At 41.0% G+C, this 13,683-nt stretch overlaps 1 protein-coding gene across 1 annotated transcript in view; it reads right to left on the bottom strand.

The window, feature by feature from the left end:
* The window catches only part of MYO10 (myosin X), a 162,817-nt gene that overhangs the window by 39,342 nt on the left and 109,792 nt on the right, over nucleotides 1-13,683 (bottom strand). Inside the window, exon 19 of the mRNA XM_039714801.1 lies at nucleotides 12,030-12,110. Coding sequence (XP_039570735.1) covers nucleotides 12,030-12,110 — 81 coding nt within the window. The remainder of the gene's footprint in view (nucleotides 1-12,029; nucleotides 12,111-13,683) is intronic.

The following is a 13,683-nucleotide window of genomic DNA, read 5'->3' as shown; positions in this document are numbered from 1 at the left end:
TGGAGAGTCTTCTCTTTCAGTTCTTTGATGTTTCTGAGAACTACATCAAAATCAAAATAGGTATTTCTGGTAATGCTGAAATTTCCAGTGTAAATCAAACAAAAAGCCCCTTTACTGATTTCTTCATATTTTATATAAACACAAGGTGGAGGAGCTGTGGATCACAGCTCTCCGTGCTGCTCCAGAGGCCACAGACAGGTGAGTCAACATCACCCTGGGCCAGAACAGCAGGAAGCTCCTGTGTCTTCTGCATTGATATTAATTGCATTCAGTAGAGAAAACACCCCACCACTGTCACATCATTGCACCAGGTAATGCATTGACAAGCATTAATATGACTTTTTTGTTCCAATTCCTATACAGCTGTGAAGTAAGAGTTAACTATGGAGTAAATTCACTTTGCTTTATTAGCATGGTGCAGGGTTATCCAAAATGAATGGCAATAAACCTCCTTAATATCAATATGATAATCAAAGTAGCTATTAACTGATTTATCTACACATACATATCTAAAGAGTGAGAGAAAGAATGAATTATAATAAATGGTAACAGCACATCAGGATCTAACTAATCTAACATTCAACTGCTTTCTGAGTGACTTAATTGTGATGCCACTGCTCATCTCCTCCAAGCCTGCACAATTCACAGCCATGGATGCTGGTCAACAGCCCTTTGTTTCAGTAAGGTTTAGCTCCATCTTCACTTAGGTACATGAACCACACTTTTGATTGACTCTATCAACTTTTAAGATGATTTTGTGGAGAAAACTCCTGCCCTTACCCATGATCTTACAATCTGTTGTGACACATTCAAATAAGATATTGTCTCTTCTTGTCCTGGAAGTAGATTTTTTTCTATCCCTCTTCCATATTTTCTGATCATGGTGAAAACAGACTGTTGAGACTCCATGAGTGATTAAGTGCATTTTCACTGCTGCTTTACCAGCATTCTTTCTCAGGGAACTGGCCAGCTGCATGGAACACACACGACTGGAAGCAATGGATGTACCAAGTCTTGTCTTCTCTGCACAGATGATTTGTGACTTCAGGCTGGGCATGCACTGTAAGGGAGCTGCACAAATGTCTCTCCCCTTCACAGCTGTGTGATAAGAGGTATTATGACTCCAGGTGCTCTGTTAGGTGCTGGCCAAAGCAGCATCAAACCAGTAATAACTTAAGCAAAGCATTTACATGTGTGCTTAGAGCTCATTGAGGCCAATGAGATGTACATGTCCTGTAAGAACCAGGCTGATTTGAGATGCACTATGTTGTGTATGCCAGGGGTCACAGGGAAATGCAATTTTAGATGGCCGAACAGCCATTTCTTCCCTGAGAAATTCCTAGGCTAGCTTAAGTATACAACCCAACATAACACTTAATACTTGACTCAGACGGGAACACTTGAGATAAAATCAGCTTTCCTAAAAGCAATTTTGTTTGACATGTGAATTGCGTGCCTACATTAAAAACTTCCTTGAAGCTAATTTAAGTGCTGCACCACTTCTAATAAGAATCATCATTTCTCCCTTTGAAATACTACTTTTAATTGATGAGGCTGGTCACTGTTTCTTTTTGGCTAAGTATGAAGTATGCAGAAACAGTGTGTTTGGCAAGCTGCAGATGGACACACTCATCATGCTAAATCTGGGGCAGCCATTCATTTGAGAAAGCCAGTATCACAGATGATCTGGCTTGTATCTGGCTTTCTGAAAGTGGATGTCTTCTCTCAACCCACCTACATTATCTCTGCTTCACTAATAATGGTTTGGAGACCCCTCCAAAGCAACTACTTGCCACATCCTTAGGAGATTTCTAGATATACTGAGAGAGTGAGTTTCAAAAATGCCATGATTGATTACATCATGTAAACAGTGGAAATAGAACATAGCACTATCAGTATGGTGACAAACTTGCCTTCTCTACACCAGATATTGTATAATACTCACGGGTGCATGGCACAGTCCAAGGTGGCTGCAAAACAAAAACTTGCCAGTGTCCCAAATGATTTACATGGTGCAATGGGCTTCTTGGCAACCAGCACCTTCACAGAGGTGCTCGGGACCCAGCAACAGAACAAATACTGCCCACAAAGCCTGAGGAATTGTGCTGCTATCACCTCCCCAGCAAAGCTCCTGTAAGCAGCACCAGCTGCCCAGCTCCTTGATGTCTGAACCGGGAGTACACATTAGGAATGTGGAGAGAAGACAAACCAATAAGAGCAACCTCAAAAACATCATAATGTGTCAGCCAAAAACTTCCTGTAGGTTAAACTGACCATCCTTCCAGCTCTGATGATGTCCTCAAACTCAGACTTTACAGCTACTACATTCCACTTCATACAACTGAAACCACAACGTGACTGCTATGGACAGTGACAGGAATGAACCTGCCTTGCTACTGAGGTTTATGAACTGCCTAAACCCACCAGAAACAGTAAATTCTGAGTGTAAGACAGCAAAGATAAAACACTTTGATGCTCTTTGAGTAAATATTTTGTGTTTAATGCTTCATCTGATGAGGTGGCACCAGATGTTCTGAAGTGTACTTAACCCTTACAAATGGATCATAGTGAGGTTTCCCCTTTCCCCCTGAAGTCTTTGCTGCATCCTGTTAATAATAAATTAAGAAAACTCACATGTAAGTATGTATGTAAACAGATAGATACAGTCAAAGAGAAAAAGGTTTAGTAACTGATCCAAGTTCTACTCTTAAACAACATTACCTTCCCCTCTTCACACAGATTTTGTTCTGAGGGTAGCTTTGACAAAAATCTGTGAATAACTGGGACAGCACTCTAACTTTCACTAATCTGTTTTTTATGTTATAACCTCTGTTGTTAAGCTTTCATTTATGCTACAGGTTGTAAATACATTTTTTTGAATAAGCCAACAAATGAGAATCTAAATAAATCTTATCTTTTCTAAAACTAAGAAGATTTAGCAGAAGAAATACTGAATACATATCATCAATGTGCAGACAACAAAACCAGTTACATTTTGACCTACCACCTCTGCTACCACTTGGGGTTTAAAAGGACATATTTTAACATCAGTGAGAGAAGAACAACTACAAGTTATGGCAACACTGTTTCCTGGTCCCATAGGCACTTTATCAGATCATGTACCCTCCATCTAGATTTGCAAGGCAAATCTAGGGCTGCACTTCTTGAGACCAGAATAAAACTCCCATAGACTTCAATGATGCAGGATCAAACCCATTCCCTTCATAACAGGTTCTCTCAAGCAATTTTATCCTAATTTTCTACCCCGTGGCTGAATTCTAATGTTTGCAGAGACAAGCACTTTAAGTGGGAAAGCAAGGCACAAAGTGCAGCTCCCAGAAGCAAAGGCAATCAGTGGTGAACGGCACTATTTTACCTGCTGTATTAGAGGGCTATTTCATTGGGGGCAGAAAGGAGAGTTGACACAGCAAAGAAGGTCAAAATATACCAACTGCTATGCTGTCCTTTCCATTACTACTGGAGTAATTTTTTTTCCCCAGGCATATTCCATTTCCTGTATTTCTACGGCAAAAAAATTACCGTTTCAAGTGTGCCCCATCAAAGTTTCTCCAGGAAAACAACAAAATTAATTGAGACTTCTGGGTTCTGAAGATACCTTGCTTGACTCCCCCCATCCCGAATACACTTTTCCCTAGTATTACTTTTTTATCATGCAATCAATGCAAAAATACATGTCTTATGCCTTAAAAAATGGCAGGAATACTATAATCCTTAGCTTCACATAGCTGGTTTTCCTGAATATACACTATGGACTGATAAACAGAAAAGATCTTTCCCCAGAAAGCAGCCCATCACTACAACAGAGGTCTTCCCCCATCTCCACACACAGCTCTGCTTCTGTCGACTTTTTCCCAGCTCTGCAAACAATCACCCCTTTAACTTTCAAACAAAGTGTGATTTATTAAAGCAGACTGCTTGGCAGCAAAGCTCTCCTGGTGTTCAAAAATATGATTAGACCAGTAAATTTAGTTCTTTTGTTATAAACTCGATTCTGCATGCATTTACCCTCTTTAAAAGAAAATACAAGCTCAGAAACATTTCCAGTACAGCTTGCTGAGTCAAACTCCAGGTACTTTTTGTACTTTTCCTACAAGTCCACTGCAGCTTCAAGTATGCTAGACTAAAATAATTAAAAAACCTGCATGAATTAAACCCCTTACCTTTTAAGACGTTTTCCCCCTTCAGTGTTCGTCCATTGTGAAAAACTGAATCTTTAGCAGGTTTTTTTTTGCAGCTATGCACACATACACACACACACAGAGACACACACAGAACAGAGCTTTCTTCAGCTCTGGTATTTCAAGTCTTTCATGTGATATCTTTGGCTGTACTTGCTTAATTCATTCCTGCTGCTACTCAAAGGAAGTCAAGCCTAGCGAGGGCTGGCTCTACAGCAATCACTGAAGATATTCCTGACTAACAGGACACGAGGGCTAATCTCACCTTATAGGCAGCAAGAATGTAAATATATTTCACAGCCAGCAAATTCCTAAACCTTAAGAGATAAAACACACAATATCCCTATGACACAGCTTTGCAAGGAATAGATGTGTGAACTTTAAAGTTTTTGCTAAAGAACAATGCTCTGTACGCCAGCGATGCTTTTGGAGCTCTAGAGATGTCTATTTATCATGGACTGTGCATGTTCCCTTCGAGTAGTTACCATGAGAACACAGCAAACAGGATTTGAATGTAAATTGCCATTTAGAGATGGGGGGCACTATTTTTTTTGGTAGTACTTAAAGAAGAAAACTTCCAGAGCTCGATGAAGTACACAGTTTTTCAACACATACATTTGCATGACAATGTTTGCAATTCAAATGCTTGGTAGAGCGCACAAGAAGGAAGAAAAGCCAAGTTCTTTGCTGGTATTTATAAAAAGCAAATACTTCAGACTTTGGATCAGTAGTTGCAGCTCCACGACTGTCAATTTATGCCACATAGCCACATATAAAGGAATTCATAAGCCACAAAAAAATCCATCAGGTGGCACAACACACAAGAATTATTGTAGTGACTGAAGTCAGCTGTAGGCAGTAAGATCCTCTGCTGCGGGCAGATCAGTTGCTGAAGCAGTCAAAATCTTTGTCACTTCTAGATATTACACTGAACTACACAGCAAACATTACACATTAAAAATATCCCATTCCTAGGCATTTGATTTTTCCACAGAATTGTTCTGATACTTTGCCATCTGGGCCACCCTTATCCAAGTCCCTCCCAAAGCAGCAATTGCTCCCCACGTGTCCCTCCATCCTGCTTACATACTGCCACAGTTACTATCCAAAATACAGAAATTGCTCCTACCACTTGTGGACAGAGTCCTACCAAATGGTACATGCTGCAAAACAAGCAAAACTCTTGCTTGCCTGCTCTGCCTGGAGCTGGGTGCAACCTTTACAGCACAGTGTCTGCTCCCTTGCCTGCAGCATCCCATCTCAGCTCTCTGTCCCTAGCCTTAAACAGCTCAATTTTAAACCCCTTAACCACAGTCACTGAAAGACAAACCCTAATACACTTAGCAAAGGAATGCCTCGTCAGCCCTGCTTAGCAGACAACAAACCTTGATGAAGAAGAGGAACATGCCTTGTCTGGGTGACTGCCCGGAGAGTGGAATGACCTACTTCAGCCCAGCAAGCAGGGATATGCTGAGATGGGGACAAAGGGACAACCCAGTGGCTCTCAGGCAGCATAACTAAGAGAAGAGGCTGCACCACAGCAGTGATGGTAGTGAGGACACTGAAGAGAGGCATGGCTTACATACAGCACGAAACACCTTGCTCTTTCAGACAGGGATTCAGATTCACACGTTACATTACTGCCAGCACTTTGTGAGCAGGAGCAATTGCTTTCCTCACACCCACTCTCCTTGCCACTTTTACCTAGGGAATGAGTCCTCTAGCGCCTGACCTAATTACTCAAGTGATGTGTCAGAAAATGATGCAGCTGGGATGTACTCCACAAGTCTTGATTGGAAGCTATGTAATTCTGCAAAACCCAAGGCGACAAGATCCAGGCAGCTGAATTAAGTGGCGTTGGCCAGGCACGACACCACACCTTCTGACTGCGCCTTCCTGCTTGTGAATAATAAAGCCTCATGAGCTAGTTAAAGGGTAAGGAGGATAAATAGTTTGCAATTGTTGACCTGCTAGATCAGGCCAACATGCTGTGTTTTTGGGAAACAGTTGCTCTTCTCCCAAATGATGAGCCTGAGCAGCAGCTCCCTGAGTCTGACCCAAGCTGCCCAAGCAAAAGCAATCTGTGCTCACAGCCTGTGGCTCTGCTGCCTCCAGAAGCAATGACAGCAGTAATTGGCAGCCAGAAAGCTTTCTTAAAGCAAGTATTTATTGAGAACAACTGAGATTAAAGGCAGATTTTAAGAAAGACAATAAGGATCTCTAATATATGAGCTCCTTATACAGCTGTAAATTAATACTGCTAGACCTTAACTTTCTACAGACAGCCCCACACACACCCAGCAGCTCCACCTGGGCTACATTAGCTATTTCCTCTACTTTCAAAGTATGACAGAGTAACTATTAATGTGACCAGGCTATCTATTACCTTTTCCTTATGGACAGCAAGTCAAATTTACCCCATGATCTGCTAGCTCCCAATACCAGACACCACTGCAGCTATGCTGCAGCAGAGCTACCTCAGGGCTTAGCAACTGACTAAACCATACAGACACCTCCATTTAGGGCCTAACACTTTTTTAGCTTTTAACTGCTGGGCTCAGCATCTTTAAAAACCCAATAAGGCAGATGCTCCCCTGTAAGGAGACCCAGAGTCTGCTGAATGTCACTGTATAAAGCAAATGCTTGGTATACAACTACATGGGCATAGAAGTTTGGAACTAGAGCACCTTATTAAGGATAATTTTTTAAAATAAAGACTTCTGAAAGTAAAGTTATCCACATGCTTAGCAATCCTGTGCTTCAGGTACAGTAGAATACCCTTGAAGTTCAGAGCTTCTCTCCCTGAATCTTTCAAGATTATGTGTCAGTGCTCTTCCCAATGCAGTATTAGACTTGCACTTTTCTCATCCATATTTCTGAAAAGAAACAAAAAAAACCCCCAAAAACAAAACAACAAAACAACCCATCTCCCTAGAAGGCAAACTCAGTATTTCACACAGTCGAATCTCAATATGACACCACTGCAATTCCAGCTTGACAACCAGCTCACCTACTGCACTTGTACCTGCTCTACACCCTGCACACAATCACCCTTGCAGATGGGGTCAAGCTCTGCTATCACTGTTCCTTTGCACTGCATTCCTGAGCTGTACTTCTACCTGGTGTTTAGGCTGGTATCATGCTAAACTTACATTTGTAATGATTCAGAGCTATTTTAAGAACACAATTTTAATTCAGGCGCCAAGCAAAATAGGTTTGTATCTTATTTCATATTAGAGGACAAACTGCTTGCTATTCCAGGGTGTCTCATGGTCATTAATAACCTATGCCTCAAAGTACACTGCAGGTGCCAATAGCCATACCTTGATCCCTTCAAATGGCTCTGTCCCCAGAAGCCATGTTAACAATCTTATTGCCTTGATACTAATTTTCCCAGAATGAATATGGAGCATGATAGGACTCTAAGAGCAGTAGACCTCATAGAATTTATTACAGACTTTTTTCAACCAGTCTTCCTTTGAATTGCTAAGGCATTACCAGTTTCATTTTTCCTGTTGCTCCCTGTAGCCCCTACCCTGCATTAGCTTTATAATACAGGTTTAATTTTGCCTCACTTATTTACCCAAAGTAATTATATTTTAAGATTTAAAAAAAAGTCAATATAAAAACCTGAAGAGAAACAGAATTGTCCCTTTAGAGATCACAAGGTCTTAGAGAAGGCAGCTTTTATCTTGACAGTGACAAGACCATCACTACAACAGAGGAATGAGACAATAAATGAGCAGACAGACATGAGTAGGGACCTTGCAATCCTGTTGCCTGGTGGCACACATCAACACAAGTTTTCCATAAAAACAATTTAAAAAGTGAAATTTTTGTCTACATCAAATACTTCATGTGAAACATAATTAAGCCAGAATTTTGTCTATCAGGACCAAACTCGCCTTAGATCCGTAACCAAAGAGAAGTGCATGCACCTATTTATGTGCAGGAGAGAATGGCCACATCTGAACCTGTTCAACTCTCAAGAACAGGGGATTATAAAAACAAGCTGTAATAACTGAGGTTTTGAGAGACCAGAACAGCTGAGGCGGATGCTGGAGGTGGGGCCACTTGCTATGATTATACCAGTATCATGCCACTGGAGATTATGCCAATGTATTTTCAAGAAATAGCCTAAATAGAAAAGGGAACCTGAGAAAGCACTTGAGCCAAGCTGCACAAGGGTGGCTGCTTCTGGGCAACAGGAAAACTTCTGCCTCTGAAACCGCTTGAATAGGTAGTTTAGATCTTAAATTTACTCTGATCTGTCTCCTGAATAGCACCAAGGCATAGCAACTTATTAATAGCAGCAAGCTGGAAGAACACTCAGCTGATGATTTTAGTAATGGCTGCAGATTCTTTTAAAAATGCAGTCTTATTTTTTTTTTCTTGTTGGTTTGGTTTTGTTGTTGGCTTTTTTTTTGTGGTGGTGTTTGTTTTTAATTCAAAGTATGCGAAGAAAAGGAGAAAGAGATCAGAAAAGGCAAGGTTGCAGGGAGGAATCATTATCAAATAAAACAGGAGACAGAAAAAGAAACATGAAACTAAGAAAGAGAGAAAGATGTGCTAAAGTTCAAAGGGATGAAATGATACATAGTTCTGCCAGCTGCAGTGAAGATAAGGAAAGCTGAGGAGAAAGACACTTCATTAGCAGAAAACACTCATTAAGCATACCAAGTGGAAAAGTTTCCATGTTATGGATAGTTCAGAACAGATTGGAAATTGTGAAAACAGATACCCTGATTGTTCTGGGGTCTCCCAAAGATTAATGGGTCCTCTGTCCTTCTGTCTGAGGCCTGCCTGCCGAAATGTCTTGTGACAAAAGGTCACGTACTCCATGCGCTCCCTTTAGGAAATTGCACTAATGAGTGTAGAACCTGCTTTCATATGTAAATGTTTAGTGGTTTATTGCTTAAGCTGAATTGTTTTTGCCTGCCACTGCAACATATTTAAAAACTGAACTTTAGAAAAATTAAAACAATGAAATAATTACTGTAAATTATCACATCTGCTACCAACATGAATACGCTTCAATATCTAGAACAGCAGAGAAAGTAGCTTGCTATACATTCTGCTTTTCAAAGGCTTGAATTTGACTTCTATTTACTTAACTTCATTCACCTGCAGAATTCAAACACATTTCTTGAGTTCCCCCAGCTCCTCCCCTCCAGTTACAAAGGATGTTCACCAATAGGTGTGTCCCCTATCTGTATCCAGTCCAGATGGACTGGATAGATGGAGAGGCTTGGCCTGCAATAAGAGAATTTCAGCTTTCTCCTTGATAAATCTCTCTGGTCCAGCTCTGTTTTAATGCTGTATATTAAAAAAAAAAAAAAAAAAAAAAAAACCCAAAAAAACCCAAAAACAAACAAACAAAAAAACCCAGTAAAACACCCCTTTCTTCCACACAGGTATTTGGCAAGCACTGTTTAAGTACCTTCTGAGTTACATTTATCATTCCATATCACCATGACTGCAGATGGAAAACACAGAGGAAAATGCTCAGTGAGGACCTTTACTTTCTTTTGATCCAAGTTTACTCCACTTCAAAATCTTTCAAGCAGTTTATTTTTTCCTAACCAGCCCTGCACAGTGAGCCAGCTGATCCCTGGTAATCCATGCACAGCTCCTGTGTCTCTGAGCCATGTTGGTTCACAGCAACCTGAGTCACCTTATTTTCCTTTGTCTAACTGAAAAGAAGTGACATGAGGATGTATGAGGGGATAAACTGCAAACTGCTCAACAGAATGTGCACCTACAAATCCAGCAAAGGTACACAGCAGCCAAGTGCTGGTTTTGTGCCTGCTCCAGTACCTGCACTGCTGCAGAAGGAGAGACACCACCAATGTCATGAGGTCAGCACTAAAAATTACTGTGTCTGTTCAACAGGGAGTGCGGGACAGAGCAGCATACAGCAAGCAAAACTCCCAACAGTGAATTCTAAAGGTGCATTTTGGTAACACTTCCCTGAATGAAGAATGCCATTGACAAGCATTATATATGCCTTTCCTCCTCATTTTCATTCAAGTCTTCTACTGAATCAGCTACAAAAGAGAAGCTCTGTGACACTTGACTCTTGTTCTTCAAACAGTATTTCTTATTTAGTAAAGTCATTAATTCAAGTTAAATCTGCAATCAAACAAAGGCAAATGGAAAACAAGTACAACCATTTTTGTATAAGGTTTCTGTGAGATTTTATATGTATATTGAAACAGATTGTCTACAGAAATTTCCCAGTCTGTTCCTGCATGCACTCCTGCAGTTAGAGGTGGTCCACAGAGACTGTCTCAAGCTTTTTCTTCTTGCACAGCTGCTAATTCTGTGAGAACTGTGTTTTAGTGGTAGTAAAATATGTGCACAGATACAGTAACACGCCAAAATTACCAGGGATGAAACATTTTAGTGGGAAAAGACTGGAAGAACAAGGAATATAGGAGTGGGAACTCAGTGTTTTCCTTGTTATGGAAATGCAACAAGTGCCTGGTTCTTGCATCAATCACAGCAAATCCTTGTCCCTTTGCTACTGTGCAGATGAGCATTATTAGTCAGGTATGAAAAGACAGATAAGGAAAACCTGAGAGTTTGTTACTGAAATCCTTCTGTTTAAGGGTCATGGGGCTTCCAGACAGAAACAAGAGAAGGGAAGCAGACAAGCTTTTCAAAACTGCCTTCCTTCTGTGATCGGGGACTTTGCTAAACATGCAAGCTCACAAATCCCAGCTACAGGCCAGGGCTCTGTCATCCACGTGGGTTCAGCCATCTGGGTGGCTTCACACCTCAGAGCACCTCTCAAACACCTCAAGATACAGAAAGTTGTTTTTATTTGCTTCCAGGCTGCTCCCTCTTGCTAAGGTGCCCAAAATCTGCATGCTATTTGGCACATCACAAATAGCAGAACAGTCAGCAAATGAAAACATGTCAAGTCAAGGATGTACTGTCCAGGTGGCACAAAAACCTACAAAGAAATCCACACATCTGTTTTGTTAGTATCCTGATTACCTAGGCAGCCCAGAAAAATGGAACATGTAAATATGGATTTATAGTAAAGTCACCAATCTCTGAGTTGCCGTGTGAAAACCATAAATCAGATTCACTAGCACTTCTGGCTGTTGTATTTTTGACAAAAGCAGACCATGCCTGAATAACAGTCTATTATGCCCAAAACAGACGTGAAAAACCCCAGGATACCAGAACCAGGCTAACATTACTAATTTAAATGACTACTGTACCATTACCACTTCATTTCTAGAGAGCCCTCCAACATATTTAGGCAAATCTTGACACTGCCTTTCATTATCTGTAACTCAAAAGACAAATTGATATTGAAAGCCTTAGTCTCCAAGCCTGTTTTAAAAACAGAAATCTGAAACAGAACAAAACATCCAGCATGTACAATTCTAGGTATTTTCATGAATTGAAAGACCAAGAGTCTGACAACAGAGTCATTCACATCAGTTTTTCTATACACATCTGAATCACTGTCTCTAGTGACCTAAAACAAACTTCGCAATTTTCATATTTTCTCCCTAACAAGGCTCTCACAGAGTTGTCACACAAAAAATGCAGCCTTCTACCTTCTGTTTATAACCTTCCTTACAGCCAGTCATTCATCAGAGTTGTGGGCAATGACTATTAAAGAGGTACATAATCCACGTGCAAAAAAAAAAAAAATTCGAAAGCCCTTCCTAGTACCTTCTCCTTGAAAGCCTTCTACAACATCAGTGAAGAATGCTACCCTCTGCTTCAAAAAGTGGTAAATAACCAGACAGGTAGCAAAAGATTAGGCCTGAGATGTACAGAAAAAATGGACACCATTTAAAATCTTACCTTCTGCACGTTGGGTTTGATGCACCGAACAAAGAAAGGGTTTGAAGAACTCAGTGTCGCCATTAAAGAATGAAGTGATTCCTGAAACACAGGTAGAGAGAAGACAGTAGCTCACAAGCTGGATTTTTGCACAAGCAACATAACCCCAGACAAGAGCTCCTGCAGCTCAGCACTGCAGACAGCATCTAACTGCAACACCTAGTGGTGCATGCCAGAAGTTACTGCACCCTGGAAGCTCCTGCTTCCAAAGGGATGGGGTCAATACGTGTGTGTTCCCTTCTCCCACTGCCTCTTCTGATCAAAACTGGCATCACCGTTTAACAATGAACAAGACTCACAGATTGATATGAAGAAAACTGTTCCTAAGGAAACACCAACTTGTTGTTTCAGGGATCTTTCAAGTGACTGCTTATGACTTAGGATCCACATTCCCAAACAGCTAAACTTGAGCAAGTCAAAAGGAAGGATAAGGGGTGTGTGGCAAAACCCACCAACTCAGATCCCCTATTTTCATTTCAACCACCCCAAACCCACACATTTTCCATCTTCCCTGTAGACAACAGGTTTTTTCCTAGCTTTAGAACTCTGAATGATCCAATGCACATTAGGGTATCAGTTGTCTGAACCTCAGCCTGAAGATAAAAATCACAAAATCCCTTAGTCCTTTTATGATTATTACTTTAATTACGCATCCGCCCCTTTCCCGTCTGAGCCATCATTCCGTATCTTATTCCAACTTGCCTCATTCTGTATCATTAAGTATGATGAACCTTTTTAAACTGAAGTCTTGCATTTACTCTGCAGAGATACAAATGATTGTACAGGAGAGGAGCTCAGGCCCTGAAGAGCCCACAAAGTTAGCAATGGTAAAGTTACTCCCCTCAAAGGTGGCACTTTGTGCCAGGCAGCAGAGAGAACACAGAGAAGGCTGCCAAGGAGGCAGAAAGTGCACATTTTAAAGGAGCAACACCGTGTGTCCTGCCATATGTCTTGGAGCAAAACTGTCAGTGTCAGTCTGTTATAACAAATTCTTGCTTTAATCTGCAGACCAAGCACTTACTTGGTGATTGAACATGCAGTGAAAAAGGCAGCAGGCAGAGTTATGGCTGTGCACAGGAGCTGGGGCAGGGCAAAGTGAGGAAACAGCAAAATAACTGGGAACATAAATGGTAGTTTTTGGTTCGCTTGCCTGTGCCAGCCTATGGACTAGGGAGCTGGGCAGCAAATATTAAACAAAACATACAAAGATGAAAATCTTTGTGTAAAGATAAATAATTACAGCTCTGAAAAGTATAGGCTTCATTCATATTAAACCTGTGTGAACCTTACATCTATGCACAATTCTCTCCCAGGCTCCCACTTGCAAATTGGAAAAGTTGGTCAGTCTAAACAAAAATGATTTAAACTATTTTCACTTTCACCTGTGGTACAGCCAGCCAGATTCTGCACAGCGCTGCAAGCCTCTAAGTCTCTGTCAGGTGATGAGCTAATCTGGAGCTTGCCCTGGTAATCAACAGGCTGAAACAGATGGTATCTAAACTCTGCTATTCTGCATGCACCCCCAGGCCTGCATTAGGCAGGTCATCAAATGAAAAGAAGAGTCAACCGATTTATCATGAGAATAAAACTGTGAAGGCAAAGTTCTTATCTTCAG

Source organism: Passer montanus, unplaced genomic scaffold, assembly GCF_014805655.1.
Source record: "Passer montanus isolate IOZ18808 unplaced genomic scaffold, ASM1480565v1 scaffold31, whole genome shotgun sequence".
In the NCBI taxonomy this organism is placed as follows: Eukaryota; Metazoa; Chordata; class Aves; order Passeriformes; family Passeridae; genus Passer; species Passer montanus.
This window is presented reverse-complemented; position numbering and strand designations above follow the sequence as displayed.